Source organism: Stegodyphus dumicola, chromosome 2 (assembly GCF_044657685.1).
Source record: "Stegodyphus dumicola isolate Sdum_Otavi_A_Nest chromosome 2, ASM4465768v1".
Taxonomy (NCBI): Eukaryota; Metazoa; Arthropoda; class Arachnida; order Araneae; family Eresidae; genus Stegodyphus; species Stegodyphus dumicola.
In genome coordinates, this window is record NC_140769.1 from 105,824,707 (window position 1) to 105,847,699 (window position 22,993).

A 22,993-nucleotide genomic window follows, 5' to 3' on the forward strand; every position below is an offset into this window, starting at 1 on the left:
AAATATAATTCAGTGTAGAAAAAAATAAGATACATAAAGGGCTAGGAAATGGAATCAGCGTTGCGATTCTCTTTAAGAAATATGGTGAAGCTTAGCAAAAAGTCTACGAAGTGAAGTAATTCCGTAGAATATTTTCTCTTTATGATTAAATTGCACTCAATTATACTTTATAAACGACATGTAAATACTATTTAATGTATATGTGTGGATGTGTGTGTGTGGCTCACTAGCGGCTGAGCTGTAAAATCGTTGAACTCTGGCAGGTCGATCCGGGGTTCGAATCCGGATCGACGGGGATGGCTGTATTGGCGTTTTCGAGGTTTTCCCCACGTGTAACGTGCATAAGAGTCAGTTTTGCTTCGAAAGTTGTCCACGAGGCACCCTTACCCTTACCCTTAGGCAAATAACCGTCGAATGCTTTGATATAATCAAACAAATAAGACCAAACAATAGATATATAAATAAGTAGCTTAAAAAACTGCTATATTTTATGTATACTTATCAAGTAGTATTTCAATATATATAATGATTAAAAGAAAGGAAAAGTCGGATCCTAACTGATTGTATTTAATGTAATCCCTATGAAGGCCCTAACAATTCTTTCTCACTTAAAGTCGTAACCCAAAAAGAGAATAAATTAAACTTCAGATACGTATACAATACTGAATCTAATACAAAAAATACAAAATATAAAAATAAATTATATATGTACGAAACCTAACTAACTATTTATATTGATATTACGTAAATATATGTATGGTAATGAACATTGTATAATAAAGATATTTTATACCTTGTTCTATAGTGGTTCCATTTATATATACCTATGCATAGATATATATAATTTAAGGATTATAGTAGTAGTTAATAATACTACTACATATAAAACACAAAAGTGCATCCATAATGTATCTTTTAGTATTATTTAACTTAATTCTTAAGGATTTTCTGTAGTCTAGTTTGCGTTATTTTATTCATAAGTCTGAAATAAAAACAACTGCTGTTTATACGTCATTAGAAAATTAAGCAAAAAGCAGCGACCACAATGTAATTGAGAAACAGTCCTTAGCCGTGAAAATGTTGAAAGCCATTCGGTTATGACTATTATCTCACATACTCAGCTACTTCGCATACATGGAACATAGCATTCGAAATGAAAAACTCAATATTTACTACAAGTTCATTCGTGTAACAAATATCTGTCTTTCTACACCCATGGCTTTAAAAAAAGATGTTATTTATCTTACAGTTTATCCTTAAGTAATACATTTTCATTGTACAAAATTGCATTCATTCGAAGAATTCAATTTGTATTTTCCTCTTTGTAAAACTGAATGTAGAGAAGTTAGATGTTAAAACGACACCCACATTTTCTCAAGACCACTCACTAGCAAGATTTTCCCCTACTTTTCAGGCCCCCTGTGAAAAAAGGGGTTCTAAATTTATGACCTGACCACATATGAGGGTATTTCGAAAATTCTGGCCCCTCCCCGAAGCAAGTAAAAAAACTAAGTACATTCTGATTAGACTTTTGTACCTTAAATAAAGAAAATCCTAGTAAAAGAATGAAAACTTAAGTGAAAAAATACTTCAATGAAAAATTCAAATCATCAAAATTTTACCTTTAAACAAATAGCATATAATCCAAAGAATTTAAAACATAAGTGAAAATATAAAACTTTAGTGAAGAGACTTAATTAATACTCACAAGAAGCAATTAAAAATTTTAAGCACTTTCATCAGATCTCAATCGAAACTATGAAATTGTTACAGTAGTACATTAATTCTAAATTTATTACTTTGTCTTTACTGATAATTTTTCAGCAGCTTCATGCACGCAAATATTAGGCATGTTTACATTTTGTTTTTAAAAAATTGTTTTGTAATCATGAAATATTGAATAACTGGCTGAAGCCATAATCCAAGCAGTCATTTAGTGATGAAGAGGAGTGAAAGTTTTATTTCATTCGATTTATGAAACAATATATCTTCTTCAAAAATGAGGCTCTAATATTACAATATTGTACCCAAATAAAATAATAGTGTCAATTGCAGTAGTTCCAACTTTTCTTTGGCAGTAATATTATTGCCAATGTTCTACTATTAGTAAAAAAAGGAAATATTATAGCCACAGGCTCTTTCAAATAAGAACCATCATCTCTGTAGAATACTTAGTGGTTCAGAAAACATAATATACATTTACCATTTTAGATATATCATAATCATGCATTTTGTAATTTTTCTAAACTTTGGCTAGACTAGGTATAGGAAGAACATTACGCAAAAATATGTACTGCACTTTCCGAGACCGATTTGTAATCATACTTAGCTTAGTGTCTTAAATTTTGCGTTTATATTATCCACTTCAGTGTACTATCAAGATAAAATAAGGGGGAAAAAAACACAAGCATACAGAATAGTACAAGTTAAAATATCACTTACTATCGCCGATGTCGGGGACTGCGGGATCTTGATCTGCTGTAATGTCGATACCTATGACCCCTTGAGTGGCTCCTAATATATATTTTAAAAAAAATTCCCGACAGTGAAATTTAAAGGAAACATGATACAACTGCAACATTTAATTCACAAGCAATAATAATCTTTCAATTAATTTTTCTCTACATGTTAAACAAGTAATTGTTCTTTATTAAAATATTACATGCTTTAAATTTAAAAAAATTATTTTAACAGCTACAATTAAAATCTTTCAAAAACTAAATGCCACATGCATGCAGATACATAAAACACTGTCACAAATCTTGTGAAACCATGTCCTCAATCTTCCATTAATAATCTTATGCTCAAGACATACCAATATACATGCAAAATAAGAAAGAAGAATACTTTTATGTACCCACACTGTTATAAGGCTATTTCAATTAGAAGATGGAACAAATGTCTGCTCAAGGTTATACTGTATATAAATTTTAATAGCAAATATTGCATTTAAAACTTCTCAGTTTACATTATTCTGCCAGAAATACATAAAAATTATCAACTCCAAAATTAATAATTATTTACATATGATGACACTTATTAGTCCAATAGTACAAAATCTCTCTGCATGAAGAGTCAAAATATGTACCAAATTGTAAACTAAATAAAATGGGTTATATATATATATATATATATATATAATATTGTAATATTAAGGTTCCTGCCTAGAGTACAGCAAAAAAACAGCAGAGAATTTTTTTTATTTTTCAAACAGCTTTCAGCCAAATTAATGGTAAATGACAAATTTTTCAGACACATTCTTTTATGAGGTTACATGTAAACATGGCCTTGAAAAGTGTAACAATTCAATGTACACTAACCTTTGGCTTTCAGATTCAACTTCATCAGCATTTTCATTTGCTCTACTACACATAAGAAAAATTTTATGTACATAACTTAGGGATATATATATATATACTAATACAAATGCGATTGATGCCAAAAATACTTATCTACATAAAATGAAGCATTTTCATTAATTTTATTACATATCAGATATTACATTCATCTTAATTATTTTAGGTTTATGCATAACAAATGACTATTTACATTTATATCTAAAGAGCAAACTTATCTGCAAAATCTTGGTACTTCATACAGATTATACTATAACATAAATTAATAAAAAATTACAGAATAAGTCACAGCACTTTCTTTGAATTTTAGAAATAACTTTTACTCCATATGGTCATAGCTGCTCTGCTGTCAAAATAAAAAAATGCAAAGCAAGAGAAAATGTATTAAAAAAAAATATTACAAGTTTTTGGCTATTTCAACCTGATAACAATGCTACTGGCATAAAAAGGGGCTAAATTACACTTTACATTAATTTTTATTTAAGACAAAAAAAGATTTAGAAATCTTTTTAGAAAGTAGACTGTTAGTGCATCATGATTATTCAAAGAGATGAAAAAACTAAACTACTTTACTTATAGTATAATATTGACACATATAAAGTGAAACACATAAGAAATTTATATCTCATATACATTCTTCACCTACACTATTACTACTACTAATAATAATAACAATACAATAAATTATTCTGACGATGGGGGAAAAAATGCAGCTATCTTGGCACAGCTTCAGTATAGCCCACCCAGAATTTTAACTTAAAAAATATAGCCAAGAACGGCGATAATGATACGATGTGGTAACCCATACTATTTGTCAAATGCAATGAAAACAAGAGGATGAAATTATGGTTACAGCTAATATAGTAGTCAGTTACATTTATTCAATTTCAATACAAATTACTGAGATATCCATTTACTCAAAATTAAATGCACGTGCCAATGTATTCTTACTTTTCCAGCATAGATTTCTCCTAAAATTTGTCTCACGCTGCATTGCACGGGGAAATACAACATTTTTAATCAGAATTCTACTAAAATTAATATTTAAATACACTTGAGAATAAAAAACGATCTTCATCATCACAATTCATAACACTGTTATCAGGCTAAAAAGATGTTTCTACATTTTGACACTCGAGAATAAAATACGATCTGTTGTGCGATTGTTTAACGTTCAGTTACCGTGGAAAATACTATTTTGGATATATTTTTTGGCTACTTTGGAGGTGAGATTTTTGTATTTAGTTATGGCTTGCTCTAAACCTGCTGTTAGTGATGTTGTATTTAAGTATCAGGAGATTTTAAAGGAAAATTTAAGGTGGGAGTTTTCAAACAAGCGTAATAGTTTGGGAAAACCAGGCATTTCAAACAGATATTTTATGTATGAATTAACAAGAGAGAATTACTTAATTAACAAGAGAGAATTAGACTTTTTAGAGGATTTTTGATGGATTGTGGTTTATTGAAGGATAACGTTTGTTGTGAAAAATGTAAGATACCATGCGGGTTAGTTAATCAGAGAAAGTCATCGAATGGTAGTATTTTGAGATGCAAGAAGTGTAGGGCTGAGAAATCAATTAGGCGAGGATTTCGGTTCGCCTGTAGTAAGCTCAATTTACAGGAAATCTCTTTCTTAACATGGGGATTAATTAAGGGTACAGCGTCTTGTAATATTGAAGAGAATTTTGGCTTTTCTTGTTCGACTTTAGCAGACTGGCATCAATTCGTTAATGAACAAGTATTGGATTATGTTGAATTGATGTCAAATAAAATTGGTGGGGTAGGCAAAGCTGTGGAAGTAGACAAATCAAAATTTGGTAAAAGGAAATACAACAAAGAGCATGATGTCCAAGGTCAGTGGGTTTTTGGGGTGTAGAGCGTGATTGGGAAAGGTGGTTTTAGTGACTGTTTATGAGCAGAGTCAAGAAACTTTAATTGCATTAATTAAACAATGGATAGAGCCAGGCACTACTATTATTTTGGATTGTTGAAAAGGTTATAATCACGATGTGTTGACTAAAGAAGGATTTAAACATTTAACCGTTAACCATTCATTGAATTTTGTTGATCCAAGTACGGGCGCTCACACCAATACAATCGAAAGCACTTGGAGACACGTAAAAACACATTTCCCAACATATAATATGCAAAATGATGCATCTTTCCACTTGGCTATGTTTATGTTCGAAAAAAGTTGCTATGAAAAGAAAACTGATTTGTGCAACGCATTTTTTGAAATTATCAGATGTAGATTGGGAAAATTTTACTTATAACCTTTAGAGTGTTTTCATTGCTTGGTAGAAAAAAAGAAACCTTAAAATCAAACCAAAATTACACTTGTTGAAAAATGGCAAGTGCATAAAAAAAGAATGGAAAAACATTAAAATTAGGGAAAAAAAAGTTAAAAAAATATTCTTAAAATATGCAGCAAAAAATGTCCATAAATTTGTAATATTGCAATATAAGTGTATACATAATCAACCATTATAATAGTTTTTATGTAGACACTTAAATTGCACAGAGTGGAGTGACACCTGAATCAGGGTCCTCATCCCTCACTCTGGAAACTGTGCATTAAATATGATTGCACAGGCTAATGGTTTCACAAATTAAATTTTTTTGTTTTTCCAGGGGAGGATCTCGTAAACTTCTGTTTTTATTTTTTTTATAGCCTATTATTTATGGTTAGAATTATCGGCTCAATCCTAGAATAGGCTATCCAGTCGATACGTTGTTTACTTGTCATAGGCTTGGACACACCTTTTTATGACGTAATATTGTTACGCCTTTTCTTAAAAACAAGTTATACCTATGCTATAGCTTCTTATTTAAAGGGTTATTCGTGCAGCATTTCTGAGTATATAAGCAATGAAGAGTTTATTCAATGTCTTAATTTTTAAGTTAAAAGAGACTGCTATGTACATGGGCAAAGCCAATGTAGTGCACGTTGCCATGTTTGTGCAATCCTCTGATGTTTTTTTTTAAGTGAAAATAGATCGATGTGTACATGAGCAGAGCCAATGTAGTGCGCAATGACGAGTTTGTGCAATTCTCGAATATTTTTTAAGTGAAAATAGAGATCGATGTGTACATGGGTCGAGCCAATGTAGTGCGCGGTTCCTAGTTCGTGCAATTCTAGGTTTTTTTAAAGTGAAAATAGATCGATGTGTATATGGGCAGAGCCAATATAGTGCGCAATGCCGAGGTTGTGCAATTCTAGGATGTTTTTCTAAGTGAAAATAGTTCGATGTGTACATGGACAGAGCCAATGTAGTGCAATTCTCGGAATTTTTTTAAAGTGAAAATAGATCGATGTGTACATGGGCAGAGCCAATGTAGTACGCAATGCCGAGGTTGTGTGCGGTGCCTAGTTTGTGCAATCCTAGGATTTTTTTTAAATGAAAATAGATCAATGTGTACATGGGCAGAGCCAATGTAGTGCGCAGTGCCTAGTTTGTGCAATTCTAGGATGTTTTTTTAAGTGAAAATAGATCGATGTGTACATGGGCAAAGTGAATGTATTGTGCAATGCCAAGGTTGTGCAATTCTCTGATATTTTTAAGGTGAAAATAGATGGATGTGTAGATGGACATCGAGTTTGTGCAATTCTTTGATGTTTTTTGGGCGAATGCGGATCGTCGTGTACAATGGAAAATGAGATAGTGTGTGATGCCGAGCTGTAATGTTACGTATTTTATATACAATGTTTAACATATCGTTTGTGTATTTTAAATTTGTATTGTTGTTTTAATTGTGAATTATATTTAACACATCATTTTTCATTTAAATTAAATTGTATTTTTAATTTTTTTGGTTTTGATATGTTTATAATGCTTTCCAAGTTACGATATATATCGATAACCCGAAGATCTACTTAACAGTAGCAAAACTGTAAACTTGGACCCTATAAGTAACTTTTACATCATTATTATAATACGTAGTGTTTGCTATCGTAATTGCACTTGATAATATGAGTTCTTTGATAATATGTGTGTGTGTGTATGTGAAGCATTGCTTAGTGTTCCAAATTCGTATTTATTTTCTTATATTATTTCTTATATTTTTAATATTATATTTTCTTTCATTGTGAGAAATTTGATTTTTTTTATTTATTAATGTGTAGAATTCTAATATGCCTGCCTACAGAGAATATGGTGTGATTTAGGAATTTAAGAACACGTTTTTCATTAATGTGAAGTTTAAAATTTTTAGAAAATAATGAAAATTGTCTAGTTACTGGTATATGTAAGGGATTATGTCGTTACGTAGCAAAAAAGTTAATTTGTAAGTATGATAAAATTAATATGTTCCAGAGTATTCACTTAAATTTTAAAAAAATCTTTTTTTTTATTTGTATAAATACTGAAGCTCAAAAATCTTTGAAAATACTGAAGCTGTATGAAATACAGGTATGAGAGACTGCAACGTTCTTTATCGTTTTAATAACTGGTAGAATTCGCTTACTGTATCATAGTAATTTTAAATATAAACAATTTATTATACTTACTTTCAGTTACACCTAAGCTTAAATGTCAAAAATGTAAATTTTAAGTAAAGAATTTGATGTTAATTTACAATAATGAACAATTCATTATTGTTTTTTAAAGAGAAAATAGAAATTACGCGTACAGGGTTCATAGCCACATTTTAGTTAAAAAAAATAAGCACATATAAGCACTTTTCAAGCACATTTTAAGAAAAAAAAAAAAAAATAAGCACCTGTCTAATTACATTATACACAACTGCATAACCTTAAAAGAAAAATTAGACTTGCAATTCAAAATATGAGCAATGCAATATTTATTAAAAGAATAAGCATTACCTCAACCATGGAAAACAATTAACTTTTTTTTTTTAAATTTTAAATGACAGTTCATTTTACATAATTCATTTACAATGAGAAAAAAAAAAAAAAACACTATGCAGAACTAAACTATATTACAAGATTTAATGATGAAATTTCAGTTCAAAATATAGAAAATAAATAATAATAAGCCATATTAATTGTATTCGCTTGGCACCTAATAATAAACACAACTTATTTTATGCATTTAAAGAATTTAACTTTAATCAAAATTCTGAACATTTTCTAAATTTCCATTGCATAACTGTTTTCCCTTAACATATATTCCAAGCAAAGTAATTTAAGTAAAAAAGAGGAACATTTCTGAAATCAGGAGAGGGGAAATTGCTTCATGCAGTCATCCTTTAACAGTAAAAGCTTAACTAACCCGCATACTCGGAAATTGCCAAATATTCCGTATAGTCGAGTGTATCTGGAAAAAGAGGAGGAGGGGAGATGGTAGCCGTTTTTTAGATTGCTCGGCTAAATAAATGATTTTGAAATTCCGATATGTGCTTCATATAAAAGTAGACCAACAAAAGTGAGAAATATTCTGCTTAGAAAGAACAGTAAAACTCTTTTAAGTGTTCATAAATAAATCTCAGACTGAGCATCAAAATTAATTATCTCTGCAAAATACCGCAAACGTTATTGCGCAATACGTGCGGCGTAATTCTTCCATACGTGATATTACACAATCGGAATCAACAACTGCCGGTATTTGGGCAATAAAGAACTAAATAAAGGAAAAGAAAGAGACTTACTAATCTGGGGTGTTTTTGATTCTAATTTTGAACAGACCGTTAAATTTCCGGAATAGAATCATTCTTTGCTTGGGTTGGGTAGACCGCAAAACTTTTAGTCCTATTCAATCCAGATTGGACAGTGACCAAAAAAAAAAAAAAGAAGTCCGCTGCTTCAATATTAGAGATTCTGCGGAGAAAGGGGAGAACCTCCCAACCTCCGTACTTTACAATGTATTGGGAAAAAAAATCTTCTGACTATTCGATTACTTTCGTTTTATTTAAGCCATTCCGAATATTATTCACTAGCTGTACCCGCCCGGCGTTGCCCATGCATTTAGAAAATGCAGATAAGTGTGAAAATGCAGGAATAGTAGTGTAGGACATGTAGACTGTCTCTCTCTCTTCCCCCCCCACAAGCTACAAAAAAGAAATGAATTGTAATTAATCGATTTAATGTATTGTTAAAACAGCAAACTAACGCTAGAATAAAGAAATCAATTGTTACAATCGAACGTTATTTGAAAACAAATAATAATATCAGTGAGTCAAAAAAACCGTGATTAATTAATTATAAATAATTTTTTTAAAATTTTTCTAATTCAAAAATCGAAAATCGGGCTTCGAGGTCTGGTGGCCAGCCCCTTTGTGCTTCCGTATAAAAAATTCCAGGTCCCTGCGTGCGATAGATTTGGCTGGAGAGCTCGGTCAGACAGACAGACAGACAGACTTACACTTGCTTTTATTATTATAGATTAGAAAGCTAATCTGTGTAAAAATAAACCCATTTTTGGAAGTTTATCTACACTTCAGTAGCTACTGCAACTATATTATAAATATTCATACATATGCTCACAATATAAGCATAACGATCATAATAAACACGAATATGAACTGACCACGCAGAACGAGAATGTAAATTATTAAAATCTTGATAGAAATTCAAACATGTGTAATATTTGGGTGGGAGGAAAAGAATACCAAATGTACCGGAATTTCTATGGTTTTCGCAATTCTTTGACCAATAGAACGACGTGCACCTGTCTGTACTCTCGTGCGTACCATAGGTTACGTTAATGTGGAGAAAGGGGGAAAAGCTATTTCCGGGAGTATGATTCACCATCTGACGTTCCATGTAAGGAAGAAAAGTTGTTTATTTAGTTTTGGCTTTGGTATGGGGGGAAATAGCGCGTTCATTAAAAAAAGCACTAAAAAAAATAAGGGCTTTAAAGAAAAAGTAAGCACCTATAAGGGCCTTTATATTTTATTTTCAAATATAAGGACTTATAAGCACTTGTAAAGACCGCTACGAACCCTGGTGTACCATGGAGAATACATTGTGATGTCACAAGCTTATTCCAGCCCATTAATGGACGTCACACAGCTCCGCCTTCTCAACTTTGTTGATACAGCCTATTCTATGCTTTTACCAGATTATTTATTATTAAAGGTGAAATAGCTAAAGGTTTCCGGTATTGTTTTTAAAATTACACCCTTTTATAACCTTAATCATTTTTTAATATTCTTCTGTTAAAATCGTGTATAATAGTCATAAATTTATTTCTATTATCCACGTTCTTCCTGCGAAATCAAGATGGTCGCCATTTTTTTTAAACACAGTTTCGTCGAAAATATGGATGGCAACCATTTTTCAAAACAACGCATTTCATATGCTTTGGCGCCAAAACAAATTCGGCAAACTTTGAAGGTGAAGCTGTTCCGCTATCTTTATTTGCTAAAAATTATGACAGCATTTATTTAACATTTTTATGCCAATTCAGAGCTAAAAAGGAAGGGAAGTATAACTGGTCTCACTAATTTCACTAGAAAAGCTCGTAGCTCTGAAAACTGAGAAGGTGTTAATTCAACATTATATTCATATGATTTAAAAGACATTTTTAGCACTTAAGTTCTCAAATCCTGTTTTTAAAGCTTCTTTTTATTTTTTAATTATTACTTGATTTTATTCTGAAAAATACTTTAAGGAGAATGCCCCTTTTTTAACAAAAAAGTAATGTCTTTTATACTAACTTACGGTAACATTTTACAAATTTACTACATATTGCATTATTTACATAATGAAAAGTCCATGTCACTGCTAATGTGCTCCACATATATCATATTCAGATGAGTAGTATTTTATTGTTGCTAACTTAAAAAATCTTTCATTACATACCTCAATAAAGACATTTTTATGAGAAAGAGATGAGCTTCAGAAACAGTGATACTCTGTTATCAGAATCGGACTCAGGAATGAAAAGTGTATACACACATGCATTTCTGAATGTGATCCTGATAACAGAAAAGTGCTAAAATTGTTGCATATTGTTCATCAATGTAATGATTTACTGATTTCACCACCAACACTAAAATTTGCAATGAATGAGCTAAATGTTGATATCACACATACTGAACATTTCCATGTCTAAGCCAAAAATGTTTACGTATTTTTTTTAATTACTGATATTTAAAGACTTAATGTACAAATTCAATAAGATTTACAATAATTTGATCACAGTAATGATACTGTAGGCTAAATTATTTGGAAAAAAATATTTTAAATAATTCTCGTATTAGGATCAGAGATTAGATAAGTCTTATTCTTCATCTTCTATTATTCTTTTAAAGCTTTAAACGAATTTCATAATGATGTCTAATACAGAATTTTCTAGCAATTCTCTAAGGCCTTTACTTGATGCTGATTTATATATATATTCATTCTCCACTTCAGTCACATCAATGTCTTACTTGTGTACTTACACCAAATCTTACTTGGATTACACAGGGATTGACTCATACTCGAAAACTAAAAATATTTATTCTTTATTTTCTTTATCACACAAAATGATAAGTTTTACTAAGAATTATACAGAACAAGCAATTTTTAAATCACTTAACTCAGGATATAGACACAATCCTTCTCTTACTATACAAAAAAACATACTGGTTACATTCACATATTTCTTCATTAAAGTTGCGATTCAACAGAAGCTAAATATATATTACTTTTAATAACAAAACACATAATAAATAAAAAATTTCAACAGTATGTGTGATTGAATTCACGATTTTCTGAAAATTATTCTGGTACTTTTTTGTTAACAGGGTGTCAGTTGCTAAATGTGCACCAAAGTGCTAAATGTTGTAACTTATTTACATTATGTCGTGAATAGCTGTGCCATGATGTTGTTGCAAATGAATTAATAAGCATCATCTAAGTAGCTGCTTAAATGGATAACTTAAGGGCTGCCAGATATATATGTCTATAAGTTCACAGTAATTGCAACACTATTAATATGGAATGGCATGGTGCAAAATAGAAAAACATCAGCAGGTTGTCACCATCTAGATACCTAACAACAAATTTATGCAGTGGCAACTGCTTGAAAAGATAATTGTTTTCAACAAAGTTACATGAAATTAAAATGGTAAAAACTATTTTGTATTTATCTTTATCATTTTGGATAGCCATTCTTTCCTACATATCATAACAACTGCTGTATCTAATTAGATTTTATGCAGATGTTTATATTTGGCACTAATAGCACCCCTGTTAAAAGAAAAATTCATTTATTTTTCAGGAATCTTAATTCAAATGAGAAAATGCACCATGTATTTTTTGGCAAAGTGACTATATCAGAGGTACACCAAGGCATATATTTAAAAAAAAATCACTTATTTCACATGCAACACTTATATATTTTACTTCACACATTTTCATTAATTATTAAAATTTAAGCATTTTTAGTATAGATAACATCCAAATATTATAGCATAAATGTAATAAAATAATAAAACTTTATTAAAAATAAATAAATAAAACTTTCTTTCCAGCATTCCACATGTATGATTTGATGAGCTAAAGCACTACACCTGTCACTTGAAATTACACTTTAAAATAATTATGAATAATTAAATAATAAAAATGCTACTGTTTTCAAACTCTCACCATTACAAATATCATCAAATTCAATTTATTTTACCAACCTGGATCTAGAATATGATCTACGCCTTCGAAAAGAATGAGATCGTGAACGACTGCGACTCCTACTGTGAGATCTTCTTTCTTCAACTTCAGGTGGTGTTGGGGATCCTTCAGCTGATGGAGTCTTCTCTTCTAGAGATTGCCGTTCCGGACTGCTAATTACAGCATCAGAATTATTCTGAAATACCAAAGTAAAAGATACTTTCAATTAAAATATTAATAGTAATAACAAATAAAAATAATAATTTTATTTAAAAACAAAACCCATTTTCTGTTGTAGTCGAAGAAGCTCTAGAATATGTTCAAACAGAATTTATTGATTTACAAACTTATGCAAATCCAGATTCCGTGATTTAGATATTCTGGACTTTTATAGTACTCCCACCTCCCGAATTTTTGCACTTAAAAAATTACGCAAGCAGACGTGCTACCACATTTGGTAGTACTTATATATGTGAACAAAGATTTTCTCTTTTGAATCTAAACAAGTCAAAATTAAGAAATAAACTGACAGATTAACACTTGCAATCTGTCTTGAGAGTATTTAGCAACTAACTTTCAACCAAATACAGTACAAAGTCTTTAATCTTGACTCGTCGTGAGGCGATTCCGGATTAGGGTTTTTTTCCAGATTATAGAATTTCAATTTAAATCTGGTAAGATGGCATGCAGAAATTATAAAATTAAAAATATGAAACCGTAATTTATGAAATAAACAGCAATTATTATCTAAAGGGTATCAAAATTTACAAAATTTACAAGAAAAAAAAAAAAGCTTAATACAGTCAAAAATCTTTAATCCAGACTCGTCGGGACTTTGGTTTTTCCGGATTATAGATCATCAGTTTAAATCTGGTAAGATGGCATGCAGAAATTACAAAATTAAAAATATAAAACCGTAATTTATGAAATAAAGAGCAATTATGATTTAATGGGTATCAAAATTTACAAACAAACAAACAAACAAAATTGTTTATTAAACATTTGGGCTAATCTTTGGAATATGGTAACAGGTAGTTTGGCGACATTTTGGTAAGGCAATAAAAGTTACTAGCTAGGACTTAGTAGTGTACATGGATAAAGTCAAGAGTGTGCGAAATGCCATTTTTGAGCAATTCTGGGATGTTTTTAAATGTGAAAATAGGTCGACATGTACACTGATTACATCGTGTATGTGCAATTCTTAAAAATGCGGCAAGCAGTTTGCAATTCTGTACTTTCTTCCAATTTCGCACCTAACCTTCATTATGATTAAGCACTTTTGTTCCATAAAAGTTCTAGTATAAGCGTAAATCAGCTAGCTGATTGTTGGAAAAAATGTTGAGTAAAAAAAAAAAAAAAAAAAGCTTTACTTCGTGAAAACAAAATGGCGTCCAAAACAAAACTAGCAGGTTGCTGTAGCAGGGTTGGTCGCCAAATTTTCGCCAAGTTACCATAATCCAATGATTAACCAACATTTCTTTCAGCGCACGCTTGCGTAAAGCATACATTACGCATAGTCGAAATAAGAAAATTGCAACCAGAAAACTATTTGATGTGTATTCGTGGTATTTATAATGACGAGGAATTTCATTTAAATCATATCAAAGGAGTACATCGAGATGAAATACTACATTTAGTAAGGAATTATAAGCCGAATAAAATAAAAACATTTGCCCTGAAGATAAGGATAGTGCTGACAGATCAATTTCCTGTTCATTGCGTGCCGCGTTGTCCCCCCCAGAGCAGCGCGAATATTCGTAATTCGCAGCCTCCCAAAGCAGCGTGAACGTATTTCATAATGATTAGAGAATCAAAGGATATGCCTTTATCCATTTTTTGCAGCAATTCCACTTTTTGTTTGATAGACATCGAAACATGCTTTCGCTTTGCAGATCCTTTGGTAGCTCCAGAATCGGAAATTCTTTTTGACATAATCAAAAGTTCACTTTTGTAAAATTGCTCCTAACAATCTGCAAAAAATAATAAGCCGGATCCAGTTAGAAGACTAAGGAACAACACAATCTGCTACATTAACTGAAATAGGGCCCTATTCATGACATTTTTAACCAAAGCGCTAAGTGAGATTTACGGAATCACGTGGTATTCTGACGTTACAAGTAGTTAAATTGCAAGTATTGGTATTCTCATCAAAGCTAGCGTTAAATTGACGAGACGGCTGTTAAAGTAAGGACAGGTCTGACCCTTCGTGTTAAATAAACAGATGGTTATAATTGCGGCAATAAATATGGCGGAAGGTTTTGCGTCAGTTTTAGCTGAAGCATATTTGGATGAAATCAATCGAATTTCTCTGCGCTGGCAGGGAATTTTCCGTGACTGAAGCAATGCATTCGATTTACATACAATATAGGCAATGGATAATTAATTATCGTCAACATTAATGAATTCCTGGCCCAGGAGAATGTTGTTGGTGAGGTAAGTTCAGCTTCGTATTCTTCCATAGATAATTAGAAAAATTACTCTTCGTAAATATATTCTGTATTTCTTCAAAATGTGTATTTTTATTTCACTGTCACTTATTGACAATCAATTGATTTTATAAATACAAAATCAATTGCGGAATGTGCATGTGTTTGTGCAGTAAAATATCGCCAACACTGTTTGTGATGTTTCTTTTATTATCACAAATAGTTTATACTAATTGTAAAATTGTATCCTACATTTCATGTAAACTTTGTGCTGGGTTATCACAAAGGTTAAAAATGTGATGTGCCTTATTTTTATTTAATTTTACTGTACGACCGGTAATTTAAAGTAGCATTCTATTTTGATTCTAATATATTGTCGCCAAATCTGCTAGTTGGCGTTAGTGTTAAAAACTTGATAGTGTGATCTAAATTATGAATAATTTTTTTTTTCTTTATAGTAAGATAAATATATTCTGTATTTTTCAGGAATTTTGAAGAAGTTAAGTATTAATTTAAATATTCGACAAATTGTTTTGAGCCTATTATCATGCTTTATCTAGTAGTAAATCTTTACGTTGTATTTTTAAGCATACTTTAAATTTATATAAATGTGTGAACAGGAAATATGTTTTAAGTAGCTTTACAAAATTAATTCTATTTTTGTATAAAAATTAAAATTTATCAGAAAACTGCATTCTTAAAAATGTGATTAAATTCATTTAATACATGTAACTGTTGTTAAATACTAGTGCTTTAGATTTTAATGTTAAATTTCATGCATGCTTTTGTTAACTTTGCAAGTACATTTTAAAGAAAATCAATTTGTTCATAAATTTGTCGTGGAAGATTTCACGTTCAGCTAAATCAAATTTACTTTTGTGTGACCTTAAATTGAGGCACTGATAGTGAATCTGTTTTGGTGTATTCATGATTTTGCTTGAAAAACTTAATGCTACTGTGAAAGAATGATCAACTGATTTTTACCTTATTCTTGTAATGACTTGCAGGATTTTTCATGTGATGTTGCATGTTTTACTCTTTGTTATCAAATACATAAAAGAATATATTCCTAATCTGATATTTCTTCTTTTGTAAGAGTGTAATGTATCATAATGTGATACTTGGGATTTGTTTTTAAGAGCACATAACAGCATTTTTTTTTTTTTAATTGTTGACATGCTAATAGAACCAGTTATTTACTTGTTGCTTTAAAACAGGTTTTAAATCAAGGCTATTTTTTTCTGCTTTCTCAGTATGCACATAAAACTTTCTTAAGCTATATTTTTAACAAATTAATGAGATATATGTTTTAGGTTAGCTGCTTTAATAGAAAAAGAACTAAACTAAACTGATATACCTTGAAACATTTTACTGAAAATAAGAATATTATCTTAGCAGTGTTGGCTAAGATTTATCCCCCCCCCCATTTATTTTGATATTTCCATATACAATCATTTAAATAAGAATCCAGTAAAGTAAGATAATTCTATATAAAGCTGTTGATTTATAATAGAAAAAATATCAAATTACTGCTGTATTTTAATATAATGGAATAATTGCACTACATTAGAAAAAGTTTTCACTCTTTTTCCTAATGTAGTGCAATTTATTTTTATTTTTGCATTATTTTCATTGTATGTGTTTTGCATATGCTTGTTACAAGAAGCCTTAATCTATAGATCTGTAGCTAAATGATATTTTTATGTTTTTACATATGGAAATTAATTAATAAGAACTGTGATTTAAGCGTTGTCCTTGCAGTGGTATAGATTGAATCTTATATAGGTTATGGAATTATCATTAAATATTCAGATAAGTGTAATATTAACAGCATATGTATGTTTTTTTCATCATTTAATGCATGTAAATTCTTATAAATTTATCAGTATTTTTTCTATGTATTATAAAAAGTAGCTATCAATAACAAATAATTGATTATTAAATATCTGCAAATTTCGTATGTAAAAGTGTTATTTTTATTTATGTATGTATTATTTTTTAATTTCGTTTTACCTAAATAAAGGTGAAAAAATGTTTTTGATGTGGAATTTTTACTCTACTAAATCTATACAAAAATTAATTTTTTTGCTGTCAGAGAATTGAAGTATTTTTTACAGCATTCTGTACTTCAATCTAAGCATTATAATTTAAGGTGCATGTCTTGAACCAGTATTTAAAATCCTAAAGCCTTTAGCTGCCTTTTCTGGAAACACATGCAAAATAACATTTTTAACCAGTTTGCTACAATAATAGATATTAGATTCCATATAAGCAAACTTCAAATAGCATATTTAAAATAAAAAACATGCCTTATATGCAGACATGCTATTAATTTCTTTCAGAAGTTTAAACTGTGAACTTGCTACATATATTAAAGCGCACACTTGCACTTATGTATTTATCATGCAAAAATTTATTGACAATTTTAGAAAATTATCTGTTGATTCAGGAAAACTTTAGAAACTTTGAAGTTGTATTCATACCAATTTGTACCCACAGCTTTAATGGCCTCTAAATATTTTAACATGTAATGTAAATAAAAGTAATACGCTTAACTCCATCAGTACTGAAATGCCATAGCTGAGAAATTAAGAATTATCATACAATTAGAGCACTGAGAGACTTCCAATTTTTATGACATGAAATTACCTTGAATTCTAAAAGGAAAAAAGTTAAATAACTATGAAAGTATGATTATAAATACAGTACAACCTCATAAAAATTTAAGCATACAGCTAGAAGAAATTTATTGTCAAAAAATAGATTTTGAGATGCTTAACATTATGCATGCATTTAAAATTAAAAATGAAAATTCAATAAAGAAAGTATTTTTAACACAAATGGGAAATATAATATATGAAAATGTTATAGAAACTTTTAAAATAACTTAAATCATATGAGAAATTTGGCAGCTTAAAAAAATACAAGAAAGAAGCTGAACTGCAGACAAGAAGGGGGTCAAAAGCCATACATCTTTATATGAATGCAAAAAATCGAAGTTTGGTCCATTTTAGGATAAATTTGCGGGACAACATTTCTTATAAGTTTCCAAACATCTTTTCAGAGGTGGACTTGCAAGATTCAGATAATGAAGATATTGTAATATTTTGTTATTTAACAAATAAATATATATTTATTATTGAAGTAGCAATGCCAGATTTGTATGATGAAACCATTGCTCAGCAATGTAAGGAATTGTTTAAAATGAGAATTCTGAAGTTTTACCAGCTAGTAGTTGTATGAAAATTTTGCCACTAAAGAATTTTATTCAAATTATCTATCTCCCTAAACTAAAAATAAAATTTATGTTTTATTAAGATAATCTGTTATTTCGTCAATTAATGCAAAATACTTTACAATATATTTAGTGATCATCAGTCTGAATCGGAAAAAGAGTGCGACTTTACATAAGACATTCCTTGTGATCAAACTGACTATTTTGTAGGAAAAGATAAAACAACAAAATGGAAGAAAGAATACTTTCAAATTCAAAGATTCCCATAATATCATAAACAAATTGCCTGGCAATACACATATATCTAAAGATGTGGCTTCACCCATCAATGCATGGAAGCTAATATTAATGTCACAATGATTGTGAGAGGCTCTAATATTTATGTAAAAAATATTTCAGGAAATTTTAAGAGGCGCAAAACCTATGGAGAAAGAAGAGTTTCTTGCTTTTTTAGGACTCGTACATAGCTCAATTGCACAAATCCTTCCGTGTAAATGCTAGAGAATTATGGGGGACTGATGGAACAAGATCCGATATTTATCATAAAACAAATGAACCATAAGCGTGGCTGATCTTTGGAATATGGTAACTGGTAGTTTGGCGACATTTTGGAAGCGATAAAGGTTACTAACTAGGACTTTGGTTATAATGTTAGAAGTACTCAGTTCCGATTACGCATTATTTTGTGTGAGGGAAATGAGACATCATGAGATATGTCATGTGACATTAATGGACGAATTACAGTTCTTTAATCGGAAAAAGGGGGAAATCCGGAATTTTGTATTTAGCTTTATTCTGTGTTGTGTGAAACATGATTAAAAATAAAGTTTCCAATACCCAAATTATGGGCTGAAAATATTAAATTGCCGCTTAAAATATTTAAATAAAGAGAATGATTCCTTATGCCATCAATAAATGCCAAATTATCTAGTCCTGATGCTGTCATGCCCCCCACACACAAGAACTCCACCGCCATGCTTAACTGTTCCAACTAAGTTCTTAGAATGAAGTTCCTCATTTTTTCTTCTCCATACAGTTATTCAACCATCGGAACCAAAAAATGTTTAATTTGCTTTCGTCAGCAAATGGGACATTATTCCGGTACATTTCAGGCGTATTTAGATTTTGCGAATGAAAGCTTAAGCTTTGTTTTTCTGACTAACAAAATTTTTTTATGGGCAGAACGCCCATGTAATCCAGTTTTTCTGAGAACTCTTCGAACAGTTTAAGGTGAAAGTGAAGTAGAAAACTTTGCATTAAATTCTGCAGAAAACTTTACAGGAAACGTGGATTTTTCACAAATTTTCTAATAATAAATCTCTTATCATGTTTAGTTAACTTTATTGGTCGATTTTTTCTTACCTTGTTTTCGTTCTGATCTTCTTCTTTAAAGCGTTTTACTGCACTGTAGAATTGGATAAATTAACAAATTTAGCGATATTTTGAATTGATTTACCACTACTATGGTGAAAAATTATCAATTATCGAATGCTGCTTGTAATTTCTTTACAACTGCGACCCATTTCTCAATAATAAATAGAATATTATGAAGTAAATAATAAAAAATTAAACCAAACGATTTTTTTAAATGCCACCACAATGCAAAAATTAAAAAAAGAGCGGCAAACGATAATTCTAATTTTGATTTTAACCAGAAGTATATCAGTGCACGAAGACTTTTGTGAGATAAAATGTTTATCATTTTTTGATTATTAATTTCTTAAACATAAAGTTTAGTATTTCTTAAAAATATTTCATGTCATTTTGTTACGAATGGATTACAGATCTTATTAATAAAATCTCATTCAGAAAGTTAACTTTTAATTAATGGATAGAGCCCTGTTTCAATGAAAATCATAAGTGTACGAACACTTTTGGGAGCCACTGTATGCAATATATAGATTCACTAACCATGATATGAAGTATAAAATTAAATTATTGGAAAACAAGAGTAAAAGATCATTACAATCGTTCGCTAATAAGCTTTAAAAATAGTTAATATTCAAATCGCTATTGATAAGAAATCGTTATTAAGTCCTACAGACAAAATCACTAAGGGAAACTTATACATCAGTAGTCCAGAAAGTTTCTAACTCCCATGCACAATGGAAATAAGATTCCAGCGATTACGATATCTTTTTCTTTCTTTAATAATTAATAAATATTACATACCTCACGATCACTCATTGCTAGATATGTCTTACCACCTAAAAACAATGCGATTATCTTTACAAATTACACCGCACAAAATAATATTATTCTACCAATACAATGCACACTACAACGTACGTTCACTCATTCAAGAAAAATGGCTTCGCAAAATCGAATGAACAGGCTCGCACACAAAAAAGCGGCAATCACAAAATATTTTACAAGTGTCCAGGAGACTTAATTATGTAGATATCCACAATATAAAAAACGCATTTAATTTTATGAAACATATTTTATATTTTTAGTTTGTATAATTATAAAATAAAATACCGCAAAATAAAATCATTTGATAAAAGATGATGCCAAACAAAATTGTATATATATAGGCTATTCGACCGGTATTTTTTTTTTTTTTATCAAAATAGCAAAACAATTGTTATCAAAATAAGAAGAATTAAAATTTAGTAACAAAATACGAATAAATTTAATAGACAAAATAACAAGAACCTAAAAAACCAAATAAGAAGAAAACTGCTTTTCTTTCCATTCGCCACCTATGTATGCCAAATATGCTCATCACATTCAGAGGTTAGCGTCGCTGCGCGACGCACGTATCCTGATTTGCTCTGTAAGTATTTTTTGCTTTCTCTCCTCATGGCGGCCAAAAAACCACCAGATCGTTTTTGGAATAGGCATGAAAGCGACAGCGACATGGATCACGACTCAGATTATTCGAACTCATCTAAGAATAGCGGAAAATTAAAACTTAAAGACTTTCTAAAACCCTCCAGTTTAGAAACTAAATTGCAGCAGCCTAAAAGAATAAAGAAAAGTAGCTCCTCCAGTACTGCGACTCCAAAAACCCAAGATTTTCGCGACACCATGGAAAAGTATAAACATATTTTCCCTAACTTATTTCAAGGACTCGGAACTGAATTAGATAAAGATCCCAGATATCAAATACTCAGAAACGGAGCCCTAACTGAAATCTTAAATAAATCCCAAGAGCGTATGATTGAACAATCGAACTTAATGGACACCGGATCGATGGACGAGAAAGATTACGCAGAAAATGTGAAAGAACACGAAGATTTAGTGAACTCTATCAAAGAAGTTTATAACAATTTAACAGCACCAGAAGCAGATAATAATTCAGAACAAAATTGGTCAATCCCCTCAAAAACATGCAAACCTAATCTAAAACCTAGCGAAAAAGAAGAAATAGAACAAAACAACAGATTCGAGCCTTTAAATGATAAAGAAAATAATGAAACTACTGAAGTTAAAACTAATCATAAATCTGAAATAAAAATCCCACCAATAGTCATCACGCAAGTTGAATTAGATTGGATTGATCTACAGAAAAACTTAAGTAATAAAATCCTAAAAAACGAATATGAAACCCAGATGAAAGCCAAAAACGTTTATTTAAATACTTCCACCGAAGAGGATTACAACAGCGCCATCGAATTTCTAAAGAAATCTTGCATAGAATTCCATACGTATCAACTTTATTCCAAAACTAACATTAAAGTTATTCTAAAAAATATGGCCAAGAGCATCTCAAAAACTGCAATATTTGAAGACCTAAAACTTAGAAAATTCCCAGTACTAAAAGTTAAGCAGTTCACAAAGAGAATAGAAAGTGATTTCATAAAATTACCCATTTATTTCATTGAACTTGAAAGGAATAAATTAGGAGAAGCGATTTACAACTTAAATAATATGTTTAACTTCAATATCACTATTGAGAAATATGCACCTAAAACTAAAAGACCAATTCAATGCTTCAAGTGTCAGAGCTATGGACATTCACAGGCAAATTATTATAAAAAAGAAATATGTTGTAAATGTTCCCAGAATCACAGATCTAATACCTGCTCTTTAAAACGTGAAGAAAAACCCATCTGCTATTTTTGCCGTGGGGAACATGTATCGTCTTACCGTGGTTGCCCGATTTATAAAAAGCGATTTCAAACTCCTAAACCAGAAGAGAAAACCCAAGAGATTCCAAACCTTAAAGATTTCCCAGCACTCGCAACTAAATCTGAAACTGAAATTAAAGAAATTCAAAGAAACATCCCATTCAGCGCCGTCTTTAAACAGCAGAAGATCCCAGCAGATAATGATAATCCAATATCCCAAGTTTTTTCAAATCCTAAAGTTTTCAAATTCATTCAAGATATGAACAATATTGCAGTTAATATTAAATCCGCTAAATCCAATACAGAAAAACTTTCTATCGCTTTCTTAGCGGTGAAGATTGCTCTTG

At 30.4% G+C, this 22,993-nt stretch overlaps 1 protein-coding gene across 5 annotated transcripts in view; it reads right to left on the reverse strand.

Moving 5' to 3' along the window:
- Positions 1-20,899, reverse strand: part of LOC118195321 (transformer-2 protein homolog beta-like) — a 49,348-nt gene extending 28,449 nt beyond the window's left edge. For 2 of the 5 annotated variants that reach the window (XM_085810991.1, XM_085810987.1), the window contains exons 1-4: positions 20,743-20,899; positions 12,930-13,105; positions 3,321-3,365; positions 2,443-2,514 (exon numbers count right to left, since the gene is read on the reverse strand). In XM_085810991.1, coding sequence (XP_085667117.1) covers positions 2,443-2,514; positions 3,321-3,365; positions 12,930-13,105; positions 20,743-20,757 — 308 coding nt within the window. In that variant the 5' untranslated portion in view covers positions 20,758-20,899. The remainder of the gene's footprint in view (positions 1-2,442; positions 2,515-3,320; positions 3,366-12,929; positions 13,106-20,742) is intronic. The other 3 variants (XM_085810992.1, XM_085810990.1, XM_085810989.1) reach the window with 2 other exon arrangements.
- Positions 20,900-22,993: the final 2,094 nt, after the last annotated feature.